General features: G+C 34.8%; 1 protein-coding gene across 1 annotated transcript in view; it reads right to left on the reverse strand.

Moving 5' to 3' along the window:
- Positions 1-23094, reverse strand: part of RSRC1 (arginine and serine rich coiled-coil 1) — a 321547-nt gene extending 298453 nt beyond the window's left edge. Inside the window, exons 1-4 of the mRNA XM_053657700.1 lie at positions 23059-23094; positions 21788-21826; positions 15490-15687; positions 14787-14912 (exon numbers count right to left, since the gene is read on the reverse strand). Coding sequence (XP_053513675.1) covers positions 14787-14912; positions 15490-15683 — 320 coding nt within the window. The 5' untranslated portion in view covers positions 15684-15687; positions 21788-21826; positions 23059-23094. The remainder of the gene's footprint in view (positions 1-14786; positions 14913-15489; positions 15688-21787; positions 21827-23058) is intronic.
- Positions 23095-24315: the final 1221 nt, after the last annotated feature.

Genomic DNA, 24315 nt, shown 5'->3' on the forward strand with positions numbered 1-24315 from the left:
AGAGTCCTCAGACATCGGTTAAAATAGTCTTCTCACAAATTTTTACATAATTTCACCCTTGCCATTCTAACAAAGTATTTATGCTCTAATAAGGACTATCCTAATCTTCAGCCAGCAATATTTCCAGGCTGATATTATTATTCTCATTTCCTTGAATAATATCCATACTCCAGGGCCATTTTCCTTCTCATATTCAATATCATGCATGCTTGTATCAAGGTTCCTTTCTTCATATCCTGTCACAGTATCAATCACTGCCTCCTGTCCACTCAATCCACTTTTGATTTATCAGCCGCCGTCTTTCTGGACTCCATAACTCGACCCAAACCATTTTAACAAGACATTGACAAATAGCACCCAGTATCACATCAACCTGTTCCACTTAGTAAACTACGAAACAGTAACTGTGACATCTCTGCATAAGTATTCCATTCTATTCCCCAGACTGATGTATATTAATGAGGAGATGGTATTTGAAATGCTTCTTCCACATCAGCATCTAATATGATCAAATTAGGAAATGGGATGATTTATTAAATTTTGTAGAGCTGAAATATTTCTTTATATCGCTATATGTGTGGTTTCAGAAAGTGAGCTGTTGCTTTCAATTTTTCTACTGAGGATGTGCCTGCATTTCACAGACGAATTATTGTCTTTAAAAAGATTGCAAGAAGGCAAAATGTTATTAAGCAAATGCTCAGTAAAACAAACTAAATCAGTTTTAAAATTCCTAATTTAATGTAAATCTTGGTTGTTTCACTGAAATTCAGTTTGTGATCTTATTAAGTCATATTTGCATCGTACTGTCTTGCTGTAGGACAGTTTTAAATTTATAGCATTACCAAGCAGCTTCACTTCTTGACTTTTAAGATATGTCCTCAATAAAATAATTGCTCTATAAGCATGCATTTTGTTCTTATTTTCAGGTATAAGACAAAATAAAGATCAATAGGTTAATAAAAGAATAAAATAAAAACACAAAATCAACCTTTTGGGTCACTTCTACAATTTTCATAATTAGATGTTAAAATGTTTTTATTAAAGTGCTCCCCAACCAAAGTTCAATAACTGTTTCATGGGCAGTTTAAACTTTAAACAATGAATTCATTTTTCACTACATTTGCTTATGAAGGGAATATTTAATATGTTCACCAAAACTCAAACTGAAAATGAGAAAATAAATGTAAAACTCATGTTTTCTATAAACGGATTCTCACCTTACCCCATCTTCTATTTTCTAGATACCCATATATTCCAGAAGTCAAACTCTGCTCATTTTAAAGCTTCGGGATTTCCAAGTACAAAATCCATATTTAAGTGTAGATGTATGCTCACCTCAGCATATTGGGCTTATATATTCAATAGTTTTCTAATGGAGCCACAAATGATTTTTTTTTTTTTTGCTCACAGACAAATCAAGAGAGTATAAACAAATGAATTCTGAAGTCGTTCTGATTTCACCCATTGACCAAAAATCCTGTAAAACTCAATAAAGCAATATAGTGCAGGTAGTACATGAGGAAGAAAACATCACAAGAACAAGAAAAGTATAGATCCCTCAGTAAAGAGTTAATTGTGATCCTCAGATACTTAATACTTAAGATTTTATGTGACCAAGAATCATGTTTGATTATTTTATGTGAAGTAAAATCTTACGATGTTAAAGAAGCTAATCTAACTTTTAAATTAAAAAAATTCAACATTGATCAAGTTGAAGAACTACTACCCTGTTAAAATAAGGTACAATCTTCCTCTTTAATACTTAGAAAAGGACAAAAGAAAAACTGAAACACAGAAACACTGTCCTTTGTTCCTTAAACAGATAATCAAGACATGGAGAGTATGAGAATTAAACATTTTAAAAATCTGTAAAGCTAGTAAAACATGGTAATGTGGAAGTGAACTCACAAGTGTATTATAATATATAAAATTAATAATTAAAATTAAAAAATTTAAAACCTCAACATTGTTACCAGCTTTTATAGTTCACAAAGTATTTTCAATATACTATTACCAGTTAAATGGATTTTCAGAAATTATGTTACTCTCTCTTTCCAATTAATAAGTATTTCTTACTTGTACTTCCTGTAATAACACATTCTTAATAAAAATTTTCCCTATGATCTATAAACATGCTCTTCCCCAACAGTCTTCATACCTGCAGTCCACAGAATACAATTAGTACATTTAAACAGCCTCATCCAGTGCTTGTCTCTTCTGTGTGTGAACATGATCGTGTGTGCAATACGTGCACGTGGTGTGCTTATCTTATCATCACACTTAGTCTAAATGCTTCTTCAACAGAAACCTATATTCAATAGCACTGAAGCAAAAAGAAATCATGGAAATGGGGCAATTGAAACACTGCACTTTATGGAACAGGAAAAATAGTGAGAATTCGTTAATTCCTTCAAATTCATGAAGTCTGCCAATACCTATGTACACAGACATATGTGCAGCATGAAAGAGAAGCAGGAAATGAAACAAAAGTATACATTTAAGAAATGGCTGATTTCAAAAGCCATTTCTTGTGTCTTCAAACTACAGCAAAATAGTCTATATATAACAACTGCTATATAAATGAAATAAATACCAGATATTTTATAAACAAGTTTATAATTACTTTAAAAAACTTAACATCAATAATTAAAATTAGAAATTATTATTAAAGGTTCCTACTGAGAATATGTTACATTCACACACATGCAGTAAGAGGATGCACAATTCTAAGAAATCACCTAAAACAATAATTACCACACATCATACAATCTCTAATTTCACTCTTGAATTAAAATCAAAATATATCACTATTAAGAAAAGAGATTCATGCCAAGAGCCCAGAGAGTCGATAACACCAGGAAATATGTGTCTAGAAATGCCTAGCTCATGACTCGATCTGTAAAAATCCTCAATGTCAGCTACATTCAACGGGTCATTTGGATATGGCGTGGTATATAGCATTATTTTAGCTCCATATAAGGCAATAAAAAGAAAATCAGACTGCAGTCTTCGATCCATAGAAGTGCCTAGCAAAAAACAAAGCAAGAGGTAAGTGATAATAAAAAAGATAAAAGTATATCAGAAATAAGCCACAATCATCTCAATAGATAAGAAAAGGTATTTTGACAAAAATCAACATCTTTTTATTCCAAAAAAAGTTAACAGCAAACAAGAAGCACAGAAGGCTCTTCTTCAGTTTTATAAAGGACAGTCACAAAAAACCTACAATTAACATCAAATGTGAAGGTTAAAGTCTTTACTTCTCAGACAGAAAAAATGGCAAGGATGCCCAATCTCGCCACTTTTCTTCAACACTAAATGAAAATCCTAGACAATGCAAAAAGCCAAAATCTGAGTAAATGATGCAATTTAAGGAAGAGAAGTAAAACTCTCAATTTTCAGATATGACTGCTTTTGCAGAAAAATTCTAAGGTACACTCAAAATATCTACCAGAATCAGTGAGTAGCAAGGTTATAAGATTTACAAAAAATACATAAAAACACATAAAATATACATTATGCAAAATGTAAAATATACAATATATAGTCAATTATATTTTTATATATTGGTAGCAAATTTTTAGAAAGAATTCCTTTTTCAATAATATCAAAAAATTTTAAATAAGTTTAACCAAAGATGTGAAAGACTGCTAAACTGTAAACTACAGAATATTGTTGGGAGAAATTTTAAAAATCCAAAATAATGGAGAAAGAGACTGTTTGTAGATTGGAAGATTCCATTTATTTTCTCATGAGTCAATTCTCCTAATCTATTGACTCAATGAACTCCCAATAAAACTTTGTGTAGTAGTGTCTGAGAAACTGTCAAGCCAATAATAAAATTCATATGGAAATACAAAAATAATTCCTGATTTTTAGACTTACTATAAAGTTACAGTAATCAAAATGGTGGGCTACTGGTATAAAAACAGAGAGGTCAATGGAGACAGCCTAGAAACAGAATCACTTTGACAAAGTCAACTGGTATTTGACAAAGGCACACAGATTACTCTTTAAGAAATTAAAACTTTTTTAAAATGGTGGCAGACCACCATATGAAAAAACAAAAAGATGAACCTCTACCCATGTCTCATTCCATACACAAAAAATCTTAAGAATGACCTCAGCAAGATGGCAGAATCAGAAGTCCCAGGTTCCATTCACCCTACAGAGAACAACATAAAACATAATATACTGACCAAAATATGTTTATGAGAATTCCAGAAATCAATGAAAAAGCAGTACCCTAGGCAAGCACAAAGCCAAAAATGGCCACAATGAACTGGATTAAGTGCCATCACTTTACCAGTAACAACCTCTCCCCAAAGACCGGCACAGCTCAGCTTGGCTCATGGCTTCTCCTTTGGACAGTATGAAAGTAGAGAAAAGTGGAACATGCATCCAACATTCCAGCTCTTTCTTTTTAATTGTTTATACTAATACAAGTGTCCCAATTTCCCTCCTTTGCCCTCCGCCCCAACCCTCCCTTCCCACAGTCAATCTCTGCACCATTTTCATGTCGATGGGTAAATACATCTGTATTCTTTACCTAATCTCTTTGCCTTCTTTTAACCATTTCCAAACTCCCTACTCCCCTCTTACAGCTATCAGTCTGTACTTTGTTTCTGTGCCTTTGATTATATTTTGCTCTTTATTTGGTTCCTTAGATTCCAGTTATATGAGATCATATGGTATTTGTCTTTCACCTTCTGGCTTATTTCACTTAGCATAATAAGCTCCAGTTCCATCCACACTGTCACCAAAGGTAGAAGTTCCTTATTTTTTTTTTTTACTGCTATGTAAATGTACCACAGTTTTTTAATCCACGCATCTATTGACAGACACTTAGGCTGTTTCCAGCACTTGGCTATCGAAAATAGTGCTGCTTTGAACACAGTGGTGCACATATTATTTTGAATTGTTGTTTCTGGATTCTTTGGATGTATTCCCCAGAAGTGGAACTGCTGGATCAAAAGGCAGTTCCATTTTTAATTTTGTAAGGAAACTCCACACTGCTTTCCCGAGTGGCTGCACCAGTCTGCATTCCAGCCAACCGTGCACTAGGGTTCCCTTCTCTCCACATCCTCACTGGCATTTGTTGTTTGTTGATTGACTGATGATGGCCATTCTGGCCGGTGTGAGGTGGTATCTCACTGAGGTTTTGACTTGCATGTTTCTGATTGCCAGCGATGCTGGGTATTTTTTTCACATTTCTATGGGCCATCTGTATGTCTTTCTTGGAGAATTATCTATTCAGATCCCTTGCCAAATTTGTAATTGGACTGTTTGTCCTTCTGCCATTGAGTCATATGAGTTCTTTATATATTTTGGAGATTAAACCCTTGTCTGATGTATCATTGTCAAATATGTTCTCCCACAGAGTAGATTCCCTTTTTGTTTATTTTTTCCTCTGTTTCCCTTGCCCTAAGGAATGTATCAGCAAAAATATTGGTGATAACCAAGGCAATATAACCAAGTTTATTGCTGATAAAGTTGGTTAAGTTTATTCTTAATAAACTTAAAGAGGCAAAAGTTTTTACACTTTGAAATGCAAAACATTGATAAAAGTAATTAAAGATAACACAAATAAATGGAAAGATATCTCATATTCATGGCCTGGGAAGACTTAATATTGTTAAAATAGCCATAGTACTGAAATTCTCTACAGAGTCAATGCAATCTCTATCAAAATCCCAATGATATTTTTTTCAGAAGTGGAAAAAAATTCTAAAATTCATATGGAATCTAAAAAGACCCTTAATAACTAAAACATTCTTAGGAGAGAATAAACCAGGAGGCTTCATACTTCCTGATTTCAAAATATGTTGCAAAACTACAGTAATCCAAACTGTATGACAGTGGCTACAGAGAGACACATAGACTAATGCAACAGAATAAATCCAGAAATAAACAGAGTCCAGAAATAAACCCTCATGTATATAGTCAAATGATGTTCGACAATGGTAACAAGACTACACAAAGAGGGAATGACAAATGGTGAGAAAACAATTACCATATGCAAAAGAATAAAAATAGAGCCTTATATTATATATACATCAATCATCAAAACGGATTAGAAAACTAAACATAAAACAAAAACTATAAAATCCCTAGAAGAAAACACAGGGGGAAAGCTTCATGAGATTGCAATGAGCAATGATTTCTTGCATTTGACTTAGGTAACAAAAGCAAAAGTAGACAAACAGGACTACAACTTCTGAAAAGGAAAAGACAAATCTATAGAGTGAAAAGACTATCAAGTTGGAGAAAATATCTGCAAACCACGCACAGAACAGGGGGTTAATATCCACAATATGTAAACAAATACTCTTACAATTCATTAACAAAGAAACAGATTAAAAATTGGTCAAATGATTCAAATAAACATTTCTCCAAAGAAGATGTACGAATGACCAATAGGCACATGAAAAGATTCTCAACACTGCTAAATCACTAGGGAAATGCAAATCAAAACCACTAGATATCACACTTGTTGGATGGCCACCATAAGTGAAAAATAACAAGCATTGGCAAGGATGTGGAGAAATTGAAACACTTGTGCACTGTTAGTAAAGATGTAAAATGGGGCAGTTTCTCAAAAAATTAAAAATAAAACTATCATATGATTCAATAATTCCACTTCTGGGTATACATCCAAAAAAACCCCCAGAATCTTTAAGAGATATTAACATCTATGTTCATTATACTGTTATTCACTGTGTCCAAGATGTGAAGCAACCTAAACATCCAATGATGGATGAACAGATAAATAAAACGTGCTATGTATCTATAGAAGTGAAACACAAATGTAAATAAATTCCCAGCTGAAAAGACTAGACAAAGAATAACAAAATTTAAAAAAAGGAAGTACAAAGCAAGAAACAAGAATAAAAACAAGAATTAACACGGTAGGTAACAGAAAAACAGAAGATCTAAGCAATCAGTCAAAATCAATTTTTTTAAAAAATTAACAAAAAATACCATCTAATTTAAATAAACCAAAATGCTCAAATACACAAAGTAATAAATGATGAGGAAAGTAGCATTTAAACAGAAAAAAATTTTTAATCATAAGGAATTACCTTGCAGAGGTAAAGCACAACACCCAAATACACAAAATGATAAACAATGAGGAAAATAGCACTTCAATAGAAAAAAATTTTTAATCACAAGGAATTACTTTACACACTTCTTGGTAAATAGATTTCAAAATACAGATGATGAACAATACACTACAAAAATACTGTTTACCAAAATTAAACCTATAATACAAAGTTTAAATTGATCAATTTCTGTTGAAGAAATAAAGTTGTCAATTAGCCACTCAACAAAAAAGCACCACACTCAGATGATTTCACAAATCTAACAAAACTTCAAAGAGCAGATAGTCCCAACTCTCCACACACTGTTTGAGAACATCAAAAATGAAGAAAAACTTACACTTCTCTTTATGAAACAAAGATAGATACCTAAACTTGATAAACAAATACAAAGAAGAAAAATGAAATCACATATGATGTAAAAGTATTTAAATGTAAAAGTATTTAAAATAGCGAACAGAATGCCACACTAAATTAAGAAAATGATACACTAGGGCTAACTGACATTTATTCCAGAAATACAAGATTAGTTCTTTCATTATGTCCACACGTGAATTAAAAAGCCTTCAACAAAATTCAATATTCATTCCTGGAAAAAAAGGAACTGACTGACCCCTTCTTAACACAAAGAAATATATATACTTTAGCCCTAGAGCAAGCATGTTTAATCGGGAAACACTAGAGATATTTACTCTAAAATCTGGAAGAAGACAGGGATGGATATCATCTTTACTATTAATCAGTATTTTACTGGCGGTGAAGGCCGTCAAATAGATGGGACAAAGGAAAAGCAAGAATTAGAAAACTAAAACGTTTTATTTAGAGATGATATGATAGTATATCTGATAAACTCAGGAGAATCAATGCTAAAATTAACTCAAAAAGAACTGAGTAAAGTAGTAGCATATAAACTTTAAAAAATTCATACTATCTAGATTCACAGCAATTTCTATCAAAACTCCAATGGCACTGTTCCTAGAAATAGAACAAACAATCCTAAAATTTGTATGTAGCCATAAAAGTCCACTAATAGCCAAAGTAATCTTGAGAAAGAAGAAAAGGTTTAAAACATTATGTTTCCTGATTTTAAACTATATTACAAAGCTGTAGTTATCAAAGCCATATGGGAATGACATGGAAATAGACACACAGATCAATGGAACCGAATAAAAAACCCAGAAATAAACCCACACATGTAAGGTCAACTAATTTACGACAAAAGAGCTAAGAATATACAGGGAGTCTCTAATAAATGATGCTGAGAAAACTAGCTACTCCCTTTACTAGATGCAAGGGAGTAAAACTGGACCACTATTTTACACCATACACAAAAATCAACTCAGAATAAAGACAAGAATATAAGACCTATAACCATAAAACTCCTAGAAAAAAAATGAAGTATTCCTGACTTCAGCCTTTGCAACAATTTTGGAGGGTTCGACACAAAAAGCAAAGGCAATAAAAGTAAAAATCAAATTAACAAAACGAAAAGCCAACCTTGCTGAATAAGAGAAAATATTTGCCAGTCATTTATCAAAAAAGAGATTAGTATCTAAAATATATAAAACCACAGCACCTTCTCCAAATATGTCACAAATCTTTTCTTTTGTGTTTCAGGTGCCTTTGTATCCTTCCTGAAATAATAAAGCATAACATAATGAAAATGTGAAAAAAAATAAAATATATAAAACCCCACACAATAGCAAAACAAACAAACAAACAAACAATCTAATTAAAAAATAGGCAGAGGATATGAACATACATTGTTTCAAAGAAAAGATACAAATGGCCAACAGGTACACGAAAAGATACTCAACACCACTAATTATCAGGAAAGTACAAATCAAAACCACAGTAAGATATATCAACTCACACCTGCTAGAATGGCTATCAGTAGAAAGACCAAAGATTACCAGTGTTGGTAACGATGTGAGGAAAAGGGAACCCTTATACAACAATCCCACTTCTGGGTATACATTCAAAGGAAATGAAAATAGGTTCTTAAAGCAGTATCTGCATTCCCATATTTATTGCAGCACTATTCACAACAGCCATGATATGGAAAAAATCTAAGTATCTGGGTCAACAGATAAATGGATAAGAAAGATGTAGTACACACACACACACACACACACCAGAAAACAGAATGTTATTCAACCAAGAAAGAACATAATCCCATCATTTACAACAACATGTATGGACACCAAAGGCATGATGTTAAGTGAAATAAGTCAGACAGAGAAAGATAATTATTGCATGATATCACTTATATGTGGAATCTAAAAAAAGCCATACTCAGAAACTAAGACTAGACTGGTGGTATTATTTACTGGGAGCTAAGGAGTGGGGCAATTGGGTCAAAGAGTATAAACTTCCAGTTACAAGATGAATAACTTCTGAGAATCCAGTGTATAGCATGTTGATAATAGTTATTAGCATTCCACTGTATACATACTTGAAAGTTTCTAAGTAAGATCTTAAATGCTGTTGCCACAAAAATAAAAAATGGTGTTTATGTGATGTGATAGAAGTGTTAGCCAATACTAAGGTGGTAATAATTCTGCGGTGTGTAAGTGTATCAAATCAATACACTTTGATTGTATACTTTAAAACTTACATAATGTTAAATGTGAATTATATCCCAATAAAGCTGGGGAAAAAAATAAATTAGCTTCTGTAGACTTCACATATAGAAACAATAACTAGATATTATAGTGATAGAGAAGACCTCATTTATAATAGCAATAAAAAAGTTAAAATACTTGGGAATAAAGTTACCGGGAAATGAGTAAAATTTATATATATGTGGAAAACTTCAAAACATTCCTGAACATTAAAAAACGAGGACAGATGGAAAACCATCCCTTTACTTTTAGAACAAATCAACATGATAAAGATGTCAGTCCTCCTTAGCTTTTAAGTTTAATACAATCTTAATAACAACACCAACAAGTTTTTTAACTGAATCTAAATAAGTTAATACCAAAGTCTACATGAAAAAATAAACAGTTCACAGGAAAATATTGAAAAAGAAAAGCTAAAAGTGAAAGGGCGAACTAGGTCTATACAACATTAAAATATACTGTAAAGTTCCTCTAAGTGTGACACTAGTGCACAGACAAGCAGAGCAGTGGAATGTATATAAAGTCAAGAAAAAGACCCAAGTACTAATGAAATTTAGTATATTATACAATAAAAGGAGCATCACAACTGGGATAAAGATGAACTTTTTAATAAATGGTGATATAATAGCCAAATGGGAGAGGGGGGAGGTCCACAACTCATATCACAGCCAAGAAGAAATCTAGATGGTAAAAGGAGGCCCAATGGTGATAGAGGGAAATTTGACTTAGGGTGGTGAACATACTACACAACATACAGATGATAAATTATAGAATTGTACTCCTGAAACCTACATAATTTTATTAACCAATGTCATTCCAAAAAATTTTTAAAAAAAGAATAAATCCAAATATATAAAAGATGCCACTGTAAAAAAATCAAACAATCAGGTATACAGAAAACACATCAGTGTATTCCTCTGTATCTCCTGGATATAAGAAAACTATTTCTCTACATTCTGATTATAAGGAAAATGTGACGAAAGAAGAATGATAAATATGACCACATAAAACAAAAAACTCTTTTGTATAGCCAACACAACAAAGTCAGAAGACAACTGAAAAACTAAAAGAAAATATTTGCTATATGTATATGTATCACAGCTAAAGGAGTAATATATCTAGTACCTCTTAAAACTTGAAGAAAAAAAGATGGAAAAGCCAAAAGACATGAAGAAAAGGTTCACATGTAAAAAAGAATAATGGCCCTCAAACGTACAAAAAGATGGTCAACCTCACTTATAAGAAAAAGAAAAACTAAAACTACACAAAAGTACAATTTCTCACCTGTGATACTGGCAAACATTTAAAAGTAACAACACATTCTACTGGTTACTTCTTTTTTTTTTAATCCTCACCTGAGGACATGTTTTTATTGATTTTAGAGAGGGAGGGGAAAGTAGGGAGAGAAGAGGGAGGGGGAGAGAGAGAGAGAGAGGCAGAGACACAGCAATACAAGAGTAACATCACCCATCAGCTGCCTTCCAGACACATTCCATGACAAGGGATTGGACCCATAACCTTTCAGTTTAAGGGATGCTGCTCCAACCAAGCCACCTGGCTGGGGCAAGCTGGTTGCTTCTTGTATGTGCCCTTACAGGAGACTGAACGACAACCTTGGCTTATAGAAACAACGCTCTAACTAACTGAGCCACTAGGCCAGGGCCGAATATTTACCTTTTGATCCAGCAATCCTACTTTGAGAAGTTTACCATGAATGTACAACCATATAAAAATACTCATGCACAAGGTTAGTAACAGCAGCTTCTAGTAACTGCAAAATATTGGTGGTATTATTAATGCTCATACCTAGGAAATGGGCTAAAAAATTATGATACCTCACACAATGAAGTACTAAGCAACCATAAAAAATGAGTAAAATTACTATTAATTAATAAAGAGTGATTTTCAAGATAGGTTAGTAAACAAAAACAAAAAAGCAAAGTGCAAGAGTATCTACAGTATGCCATCGATATAACTACTGCTTTGTTTACAAAGAAACAAAGGAAAGCTAAGCCACCAAAACAATAGGGCTGGTGACCTAGGGAGTGGTTAGGAACAAGACAGAAGGGGGGGGTGATACTTCCATGTACACCTTTCAGTGTAGTGCTGTCTTTTGCAATAACAAATAAGTAACTAAAATTTTCAAACTTTGGGGGAATAAAAAAACTTACAATGAAACATAAACAGAAACAAATAAACTACCTCTTCAAAAAAAAAAAACCAATTATAATGAAGTGGGGAGGAGAACTACATACCCCAGAGTAAAGATAAAAATAACTATAAAATATTAAACTCTAGTTTATAAGTTTGTTTTTCACAGAGGTATATATCAGCAATTCTGAAACTATCTTCTGTGTATTCTACAATTGAGGAAATAAGTAAACACACCGTACATAATAGGAGTTTTCTCACTGTTGCAAAAGCGACATGATACACGTCACGATGTGAGTCGATCATAAAAACTGATATATTAAACAGCATAATCTCCTATTCCTCTAATTTACCCATGGTAACTCCATCGAACTTCACACACTTGACTCCCCTCCTCCTGCCACCCCCAGAACATGCCTCATCTTTCATTTATTTTTAACACCTGTAAAAACCAAGTTTTCTCTGACTTTCCATGACTGGAATCATTTGTTTCTACTAATAAGCACAGAAATAATTAACAACACACTTTCAGATTTAAAGTCATATAGTACTTTTTCTATGGACAATTCATTATTTTCATGTTCTCTATTTAAAGTAAAGCCTGGATTAACTAAACTGTTCAAAGAATGAGTTGTTCCATTTTCTTGTTACATCAAGATTTAGAAACTCAGTTTAAACATTTTGATAAATAAATTCCTAAAATATATTTTCCAAAATAATGTCGTGCTTAGGATATAGGATGTGGATAATTTATTTTCCAAAAATTTAGGACTTTCCAGTGTTTCCAGATTATTCAGTTATTGTAGTTAAATGCAGAAGTGGCCCTGCAAGAGGCTGAGAAGTTGCTGTTTTGAATAAGCTCTGAAGTTGTTTCCTCAAATACAAAATAAAGTTATTACCCTGCATGACAGTCTAACATAGTTAGAAAGCGCAGATTACTGAACACCATACTGGATAGTCTGTTGCTGACTACACATTACAGCCATTACTTTTAAGGTCTCCCTTGTACTGCAAAAGAAAAGAAATTAACATTTCCAGATTTCCCTCTGGAGGCTGTTGTAGGTACATAGTTGGGCAGATGAAGCAGCTTCCAGGTGGGTAGTTTCTTCATAACCACCCATTCTGTTGCAACAAACCTAGAGAGTTCTTAAGAGTTCCAGTGAATTCTGAGAAATTAACCAATTTCAATGCTTCAGGCTGAAATAATCAGTGACAGCTTCCCTAATTCCCTGAACCCTTCCAAAAATTATATGAGCCTTTAATTCCCTGTGTTAAAATCCTGTTGTTTGGAATTCACTGGCTTCTGTTTTCCTAATCAAATTCTTGTTACTGGTAACTGATTCTGGGTATGTGAAAATACTCTATAAACTGGAAAACACACACAAAAGCATGGATTATTATTTCTATTCCCACTGGCAGGAAATTTCAATTGAAGTTGTTTTCTGGTAATCAGTCTCCTTTTAGACAAATCAATACATCCAAAATAAAGCTTTCCTTCTACAAATCAATAAAACTTTTCCTTACTACAAAAACCAGCTCTCTACCTAACTTCATCCTCCAATTAATGATCCAATCAATCATGGCATGTTTACTAAGCCAGGCATTAATTACACTAGGTACCAAGAGATTCCCCAGGTAAAGGTTTATAATAGATGAGCATAACAAAGCCATAATATTCATAATATAACTGTTACATATTAGGCGCCACCATGTGATGATGGTAGGTAAAAGAAAGGAGGGATTAAATTAGACTTGGGAGTGAAAAAGTAAAAATCAAATAAGGATTTAATGAAGAAGAAAATTAAAGAGGGAAAAAGTAAAAATCAAAAGGATTTAAGAAAGAAGAGAATTGAAAGGTTGCAAGTAACTGAAGGAAAGCTCAACAAAACAAAGCTAGCAACTCAGGAATATGTATAGAGAACAAAGGCAGGTAATACAGAGCGGCTTTATTCCTGGAGTGTGTACCAAGGAGAGAACACTGAGTCTAAACAATAGAAGGTCAGAAAGGCTAAACATCTGGACTGTATTACTATTACCCAACTTCAGATTCATACAGAAATTTATAAACGTTTATGCCTAGATAACAAAATCAGACTGCTAATATACTCCCAGGACTAGAACCTAATAATACAAGATCTAAGCAGAGAAAAGAAGCTGACCTTACTGAATTCCTGTTTTACCCTAATGCTCTTCTGCTCAAAAGCTTCCAATAACTTCTGAATGCATACTTTTATCAAGTCCCTCAATATCCATAGTCCCCATCCTATTCAACCATTTTTTCAACTACTGCCAAAATATACAACTCTTTCCAGTCAGGCTATTTTCTCTATTACTGGCCCCTGAGCACAACAATAAAACAGATGTCTCTCTCCATTCCTCTTCTTATAAAGCCACCAGCACCACTGGATTCGGGCCCTACACTATGACCTCATTTAACCCTAATTATCCCCCAAAAGACCCTTTCTCCAAATATAGTTATGTTGGAGCTTCAATGTACAAATTTAGGGAGGAACACAAACATTTACTCCATATCACACAGGATTACTTCTGAGGCTAGACCGTAAGAGATCTTGCATATTTGCCCTTGCTCGTACCTCTTGAAATACTTCCTCCATCATGTGAAAAAGCCCAGCCTGGCCTACTGGAGGATGAGAAAGCACAGAAAGACTAAGCACCCCAGACAAGAGCCAACAGCCAGCACCGAAGGCCAGAATGGGGCCACAGTGGACCGTTCAGTTTCAGTCAAGCTGTCAGGTAACTACAGAAGGGACCCAAATGAGAACAGCAAAAGAGCTGCCAGCTGAGCCCAGTCAAAATTATAAAATCACGAGAAAATAAGTGACTACTGCTTTAGGTTACTAAATGTGGGAACTGTGTGTTTACAAAGCAATAAATATCTGGTACGGCATACCTTCTCGTTCTGCTTTTTGACCTAGATCTCTGAACTCTATAGGATTTCCCTCGACCCCTTGAACGACTTCGACTTCGTTTTCTTCTAGAGCCATAAGAGGAGCTACTGCTTGATCGATGCCTGCGTCTGAAATAAGATATAATCAGATATCATTGCTATTTTTAAAAAGTGTATGAGCATTAAGGACAAATCATCCAGATTCTAAAAAAAATGCCTCATTTTTACTGTCTTACACCTTCCTAAAAGCAAAGAGAGACAAAATGTTACTCCTCTTGAACAATGAGACGATTGATTTCATAATTTAGTGATTGAATCAGGTACAAATTAAGATATTAGGGGTGTTAAATAGTATACAATCCTTCCAAATATTATCAGATAATATTGTAGAATATAAGTACTGTACTAGTAGACAATATAAAGAACTACAGAACAAGTAGAACTATATCCTAGTAAAACTACTAGCAGAACTATACACTAGTATACTACTTGTCTACAAAGAATAGACAAAGGAGGGAAACACTGAACTCATGGGCTCGGCCTGGGAAAAAGAAAAGCACCTCTAGGTTGGGTCTTGACCCTCATAAATATTTAACTACTAAAACAAAAAGATTTTACCCAGAAAAATTAAAAGTACAAAAATTTAAGAACTCTCAACTAGAGAATGTTATCTCATTACTATATACGTAAAAATTATGAAAGGCACCTTCTATCATAAGAATGTGAGCGAGGCTGAAGATCTCTGGACCAAGATCTTGACTTTGACCTTGATTTCCTCCCACCTTTCCTTCGGCTGTATGTCCTACTATCTGAAGAACTACTTGAAGATGACCGTCTACGGTGTTTCTTTTTTCTCTTGCTTCTGCTTTCTTCTTCGGTATCTGATGAACGACGTCCCATTTCTACAAGTTTAAATTCAAAGAAAATTTATTACTAACATATGGCACCATAGATGAAATTTAATACAGTAATTTTTTAAATTTTATAAAAATTTTTTAAGTCTTAAAGTAGAATTTTAAATGTACCTGGCTTCTTCATGGAGGTATTTAAAATAGCCCTATTACAGTCTTCTAAGATATCAATTGTTTTTATAATTTATGAACAACTTAAATTTGTCCTAAATTTTTTCAAATGTCTTTCAAAGGAATCAATGAGGACAGCTCATTGTAATAATTCTTACATTTTAAGTTGTATCAATCATTAATTATATAATATTGTTTTGATATGAACTACCTAATCATTTAAATATTCCCTTAAGATAAAACATATTTCACTATCGTTTAGACTTACATTTTTCTAACTGAAAATTCTAAATGTTTAAGTGCATAAGAAGTCATTAGTCATCAACTAAGTAAAAAATGAAATAATATACCATCATCATTTAACTTATAAAATTTGGGAGAGGAAATGTTAAGTACCAAAGTTGATGAGGTTATAGTGAAGTCAGTCAACTCTTCATACTGCTAGTGTCTACATAAAGTGGTGGTATAATCCTTCCAGAAAGCAATTAACAATTTACATAAATTATCATAAAAATGTTGATGCTTTTTTGATAGAGCAATTCTACTTCTAAGAATGTATTTGAAAAGTTTTTCTTAAAAAAAAAGACAATCACAAAGACATCCATTATACCATTATTAAAACTATATCTATAGAGACAATTTAAAAATATGTACATATGAATAAAGGCAAAAAGCTCTGAAGCTCTGAAGTTGGCAAAACTGATAATATTTAAGTGATGAAACTAGGAAATTTTTGACTATTTTCTATATGGTTATGGTAATATCTGTACATTTAGTATACAAAAAGAAAAAACATACAGAACTAAAACATAAGGTTTTTATATTTAGGAATTATAAGTTTACCATTTATATTTAGCTAATAAGAAACTCATCTTACTTTAAAGTAAGCCTTTAGATTCTCATATGCAATCTTATTTTTTTATTGACAGTTACTAGTTATCTTTCAATTTCATATAAAAGCAAGATCCATCCTATTAGTGTTAAGATTTCAGTGGGTAATGGATCAGAATAAGAAAAATCTCTCACTTTCCTTTAGTATTCATTCAAAATAAATTAAATACCATTACTTTAAACAAAGCAGTACGTTAAATTATAGTGCAGTTTTCAGAACCGTCGGGTGAACTTTCTCCTCCCTGACTCCAATTGAAAACTGCTGTTAGGATTCAATTCAAAACTTTATGCTCTTTACCTAGAGCCAGAATTAGACTTTAATATACTTCGGAACCTCCGAGATGTTCACATTCCTACCATTTCACAGTTCAACAAAACACTGGGAAGGGTTAATCTTGAAACTTTCAGCAAATCGCTAGCATATCTAAGCCAGTTTCCTCATTGGAAAATGAAACTGCGCTGAATAAAAGATCACCATGATCCTTTCCAGCTTCAAAATGCTATGATTATGAAATTATAGCTTTACTTAGTATACATGTACATATATACATACATTTAAACATGTATATATAATACTCACATGGGTATCCATATATCCATTATAAATAACCGTGGTAGTGTGAGTGTGTATGTGTTTATTTCCACTATGGAATTTGTACATAATTGAGTGATAATGGTCATCCAAGTGTTCTTATTTCCTGGATTTTTCTTCCATTGTTGTTTTCACTTTTAAGCAGTTAAAATTTTTCTTTACCCACACATAACCATTTAACATGAGCTTTTACGTCCTCATTATCTTGTTAAAATACTAAAATGAGAATATAAAGATAAAAACAGTATAAATTCACAAGGATATAGAGACAACAGAAGATAAGATTCATCAACCAATTTTTAGCAAATGAAAAACAGATGGAGAATTTGAGCTAAAAGAGCTGAACATCAAGCAACTGCAGAGAATTCCAACATGACAAAAGCCAATTTACATAGCAAAAATCAGAAAGGACCAGAAATTTAAGACACGTTAGTTACCGCAGTGGGTACAATGAGGTATGGAACTAAAGAACAAGGGAACTGATTAAAAGTCTATATAAAGGGAGTAACCTCACAGGCCCCCTTCCCCATTCAAACCAGACCAGTGACTACTCATCCCCAAACCTAGGAGAGGTGATGAACTTGGGGAAAATGACAGAACAATAAAGCGCCAGGTCCCGGTGCAAGGTAAAAGAGGACAGACAGATGCTAAATTTTAAAAAGTTAGAGGAATTACTTGAAAATCTATAGCTAATGGTAAATACTGTAGCCCTCCGTGTGCTTGGATCCAAGATTTCTGGCAGAGGATTCACCTAGGGAAACAATGAACCATACCCGAAAGATATACTACAAATATTTCAAGGTACCCCTGCAAAAAAACAGCCAGGCTCTTACCCAATCACCCTATTAACTACCCCACCAGTTAATAAGCCCAAACCTTAAACTTTTTTTTGTAAACTATTTTTCTCTTAACTTTTCAGTGATTATACAAAAAAGGATAACAAATCGTACAACAAAAACCTTCATCATAAGAGACAGAAACCAAAACAGAAAGAAAAAAAAACAACTCATAGTAAATCAGGAACGTGCAGAAGAAAACTTCAAGGAAAAATATCTGTTTTTTCCTCAAAAACATATTAAGTAGATGATCCAGCAAACAACAATAGGAGGAACGTCCATACAACAGGAGAAAAAGCTTGAAATTTTAATAAATGGTGATTTGTAAAAAGAAAAAAAAATAGGATCAGATGGTAAATTCAAATGACTCACAAAAAGTAAATGGTAAGAAAAAGATTAAAAATAGGACGTAAAATTCCTGGGGCAAAGAATTTAAAAAGACATACACTAGATATATCACATAGAAATTCAGACACCAGGAATATACAGAAGACCCCAAAAGCTTCTAAAGAGAAAAAATGGGGGCCTGACTGGTGTAGCTCAGTGGATTGAGTGCGGGCCTATGAACCACACCATTGTGGTTCGATTCCAAGTCAGGGCACATGCCTGGGTTGCAGGCCAGTTCCTAGCAAAGGACACGTGAGAGGCAACCATACATTGATATTTCTCTCCCTCTCCTTCCCTTCCCCTCTAAAGATAAATAAATAAAATCTTTAAGGGGGGGGGAATTACAATAAAAGGCACTGAACTTCTAAACAGCAATACAGAAAAACAATGGCGATTTGCCTTCAAAATTCTAAGTGAAAATGCTTCTCAACCTAGAATCTATATCCAGCCCAATCACTGATCTAATATGAAATCAAAATAAAGACATTTTCAAATATGCAAAGTCTCAAAATTACACCTCACACTCCACCAAAAGCAAACGGCAAACCAACAAAGACAAGCCAGACTGAAAGACGTACTTTAACAGTAGAGATAGGTAAAACACCCCAGGATGACAGCGGGCCTAGGTACAAGGGACAGGTCAGTGAATGAGACAAAAATCCTTGCCATCAAGAAGTTTACATGCTAGTATAAAAGCAGTCCTCCAAATGGGGTCAGTAGATCCCTGAGGATCCCTAGGCCCCTTCAGGGGATCCAAGAGGTCAAAACTATCCTCATTATAATACTAAAATATGATTTACCTTTTTACTGTGCTGACTTTTGTACTGATGATGTAAAGGCAGTAGTAAGCAAAACTGCTGGTGCTTTAGCAGTTTTAAGGCAATGGCACCAAACTGTACTAGCAATAACTAACTGTATTCTTCATAGCAATAGTCTAAAAAAACGGGGGGTGGGAGGCAGTTCACTTGTTCATTTAAGAATGTGCTTGATGAAGCAGCAAAAATCATTAATTTTATTGAATTTCAACCATTGAGCACACATCTTTTAATATTCTGTGATAAAATAGGAAATACACATAAGTGCTTCTACATACTCAGGAATGATGGTTATCTTGAGAAAAGGCATCTGTGCGACTGAATTGCAAGTTGAACTAGCTGCTTTTATCATGAAATATAATTTTTATTTAAAGAACTGTGATTACTCAGACTTGTGTATTTGGTAAACATTTTCTCCAAACGAATGGGTTCGTTCACTCGCTTCAAGAAAAACTGACATTATTTGTTGTCAATGACAAAACTTGAGTTCTAAAGCCAAAAGTACAATTTTGGATAACTTGTATCTGCTACCACTAGACAATAGCTTCCCAGTACTTAAAAGATGTCTCTGATGAGATCAGTGGTGATATTAACAAATGAGATTTTAAAAAGTATTTTATAATGAAGAGTAGCAATATTTAGAAGATACGCATAACTCAAAAGAACCAGTATTTTCCAGCCAGTCAATGCATGATGTCACAGAATCATGTATGGGTAAAAAATCCATTCAGAGTATAAGACAAACTTAAGATTTTACTGTACTAGAGTATGAAAAGGTCACTGACATGGTTTCAAACACCACATTACAACCAATCTTTAACAAACTACTACTTGTCAAGTTTTGGAGTGATGTCAAAGAATTATCTGAAAAGGCCATTAAAGTATTTCTCCCTGAAACTAGTATAATATTGTGTGTTAAATACAACTTAATAAGAAAAATACTTTTCTACCCTGACAAATGTGGCTCAGTGGATTGGGCATTGTCCCACAAACGCTAATTCAATTCCTGGTCAGGATACATGCTTAGGTTGCAGGGCAGGTCCCCAGTTGCGGGCTTGTTGAAAGGCAACAATAGTGTTTCTCACTCACGTCCAGTTTCTCTCCCTCTAGTTCTCCCTCCCTTCCCCTGTCTAAAAATAAATAAATAAACCTCACAAAAAAAAACTTTTCCAATACTGTATACATGTGACTACAAATTTTTTTTTATAGGAGCTAAGTAAAACAAGGCTGAAAAACCACTGTCACAAAACTATCAATATTTTTAAGTGATATATTTACATTTCAGAAAAATTACACTGAAATACTAATTAATCTCAGTAATTACTGACAAATCAAAAAGTCACCATATTTATTACAGTTAACTTCAAATATTTATTCAAAAAAGGAAGTCCATATTTATTTATTAACTTATTAACTTCAAATATTTTTTCAAAAAAGGAAGCAAACACTAAGAGCAAATCCGAAGTAGATCCAAAATTGTCTTCTCTTTCAATGACAGGTACTGAACTCTTTCTTATTCACTAACCGAGATATTCTTGCATACTTACTCTGGATTTCCATCCTGTTCCTACCATGTAGATGAATATGTTTGCTCATTCAAGTCATGGTGGTCAATTTATATTTCACACTCCCAGGAAGAAAGGACTGTTTATATTTACCTCCATTGGTAAGGTGCAATGCATGGAAAGACACATTAACAGCTCTTTCTGGTAAGAGCAATGATGCATGAGCACAGATTTTTAGGAATACTGCACTACCAGCTAACAATTTTTCAATCAATCTGTAAGCAGAAAAGACATAGGGATAGGACTCCTACGGCTCTTGGTTTCTGTTCTCACTCTAGGCTCTAGTATGTCCTGGTTTAGTCTCCTGGTTTCTAATCTTAACCAACTACTTCTACGACAGAACTGAAGCCAAGACAGGTAACGACTGAAGTAGGACATTAATTTACAAAAACATCTTATTGCCAAGTTTAGGTAACTGATGGAAGATATGGAGCCAAAATGTGGTCATTCAGAAGAGAGCTCAAAGGCATACATAAGTAGTTCCTTTGTCCAGTTATTAATAAAGGTATAAGAAACAGTAATTTTTTTTCAGAAAAGAGGCAGTTAAAGAAAAAGATTCCTAGAGGACATGACAACTTATAATCATTTCTCTATTACTCATTCATTAGTTTCATCAAACTATAACTTTTTTTGATCTTGGACACTTAGCCAAAAAAAGGAAAAAGAGCAGTCATTTCTATGAAAAATCCACCTCAAAGAGATAGAGAAAAGTAAAAATGGGGTTAATACCACTTAGCTTAAAGTGTCCACAAAGTAGTATAGAACCAGGCAAAGTCAGTAAAAGAACTGAGGTAAAATTTCAGCGTAACAAGCAGAACTAAGCAAAACTCAAAACAGATAGACAGTTGTCAAAACACTCCTCCCATAACAACCAAAAATGTACAGAGAAGCATACCTTTTTTTTTTTTAAGCGTATTGGACTTTTCCCCAATGGTCTGAAAATGAAAGCAGAAAATATATCTATACATCTAATATAATAAATTCACTACATAAGTTTTCCAACTCATAACACAACTCATTCCTGAGACTGGTCAAGTTAGTAAGGCAATTAACAGGTGCCAGCTGCCTTGATGTTCTTCGGTTTCAAACATTTTTAGCCCTCTTATTAAAGAACATACAGTAATAAAGTGCTACCACTTAGCAGGAAATCTTTGCCTGCAAAGAAAGTGAGGCTAGACTCTAAGGCTAGAGGGACTCTCAAAAGATACCCAGTTTCCCAACAAGGTAGCAGCTGTATCACCTGCTCCAGACCTTAAACCTGAGAACGCTTGTGTTATCTCCTTCACTTAGAGCTTTTATGTCTAAGTGCAAAGATGACAACTTGAATAATTTTTTGTGACAACACAAGACATCTGAATTTATTTAGCTACCTAGGACCTGTTTAGCTGATTCATAGATAGGTTATTAATTCTGACAATGCAAAAAAAAAAAAAAAGGAAGGAAGGGAGGAAGGGAGGGAGGGAGGGAGGAAGGAAGGAAGGAAGGAAGGAAAGAAATTATTAGGCCTCCAGAGTGCATTTAAAGATATATAATCTCTGCCCTGGCTGGTACAGCTCAGTGGATTGAATGCTGGTCTGCGAACCAGAGGATTGCGGTTCCGTTCCCAGTCAGGGCACATGCCTGGGTTGCAGGCCAGTTCCCTGCAGGCCAGTTCCCTGCAGGGGACTCACTAGAGGCAACCATACATTGATGTTTCTGATGTTTCACTCCCTCCCCTCTAAAGATAAATCTTAAAATATATATATGTATATGTGTATATATATATATAATCTTTGAGATAGAAATTAACTGAAAGTTAACCTAAAATCAAAAGCAGTCAACATTTGTAATAGTGCATTATAACCTCTCACCAAAGTAAACAGTTTAAGGGTAGCCACGTGCTCTTGGTCTAAGCCCACTAGGCCACAAGTCCTGAAGTCAGGGAAACTGAGAGCTTACAGCGATTACGTTAAGGAAGGAAAGTCTATTTCACCCTGCACTATCTCACCTCTCAGTAAACCAGTGGGAACACGGAGTAATAGTGGGGGGCGGCGAAAGGAGGAACTAGAAGAAAAAGTGTATCTTAAGTACAGACAGCAGAGTGGGTGGGGCAGGCAGGGTGCACCGGGTTGCGATCTTTCTCCCAGCACCTTACTTAGGGATAGTGACAAAGCGCTCCCGCACTTACTGCAAGACCCGCTCCAAAACCCAAAAGCAGCAATCAGTGGGAGTGGGGTGGGATCAGTGAGCAGGGAAAGAGACGAAGGGCAGGCTAACTCTCTCACCACCTCCAGCCGGAGGGCTTAGCCTGAGGCCTGCGACCTCGAACAATCTAGGGCCTACCACCACCCTAAAGGGCCCAGCTCCGACCTCCAGTGTCAGAAAACTCCGGGCGCGTGACGCATGCGCACTGAGCCGCCCCGCAAGCCTTGGGACCACCGCCCACTCCCCGGCCGAGGACTACTCTCCCCGAGCCAGGCCCCGCGCCACCTCACGCCAGAGCAGGGCCTCGGAGCACCGCAGTCGCGGGCGCCTCCACCCAGACCCCGATGGGGGCATCGCCTGGCCCCCTGCCTTCGGGGTCACACCTCCCCTCGACCTGCAAGCGCCACAAACCTGCAAACGTTGCTTCAAATTGAGGTGCTGCCGGCGTCCTCAGAACTTGCCTCAGTTTAAGCTCAGCGCCTTCCTGGTTCCAGCGCCAGGCAGCTTCAGCCGAGCTTTCGAATGCATCGATGGAGGCTGTCAGGCGTTAGGAGTGCCGAGGGAATAGATTGTCACGCCGCCAATTTTTTGTTTGGTGTTGGTTTTGCTTGCTTGCTTATTTGATTTCCTTATAACCAAAAAGCAATAAAGGTGGGGACTGAGGAGTGTTATTGCCTTAGTAATCGTCGTTATCATCACAGATAATCAGTAAACAAGTCTGCATCGTAGGAAGTTATGTTTAAAACACCCCCACGTAGCAAAATTGGTTATCTCAAGCTGAGGAAGGAGGAAACTCGCCCAACAATAATAAATCATGGGAGTGTGTCTGTACAGAGTCTTATGTGATTAAAATGTAATGATTTATTTGCAAAAATGCATTAAAAGTTGGTGTTTCTTCTGCCCTCAAGGTGAAGGCACTCACAGGTTGGGTGCAAATTAATTTCTCACATTAAAGTAACTGGTTAGTAGAGGAGTGGGAGACGGCTGCCCGAGGCAGGGAGACATTTCCTCTGAAAGAGAAATTATTAGGTTTTTGTTGTTATTTACACCAATAGGAATTAAAGCGATTCAGCATTTTCTGTAACTCATACTACATTATTTATTTGTTCTTGCATAAACATAATTCTTTCCTTATTTACTATAACTACGCAAAGATATTGAGGTGGGAAAAAAGCTGTTGACCTTGTTTTGGGTTGACTGTGAGATCCAATTCATTCACAACTGCTAGATACCCAAACTA

Source organism: Artibeus jamaicensis, unplaced genomic scaffold (genome assembly GCF_021234435.1).
Source record: "Artibeus jamaicensis isolate MK-2021 breed Jamaican fruit bat unplaced genomic scaffold, CSHL_Jam_final scaffold_474, whole genome shotgun sequence".
NCBI classification, from domain to species: Eukaryota; Metazoa; Chordata; class Mammalia; order Chiroptera; family Phyllostomidae; genus Artibeus; species Artibeus jamaicensis.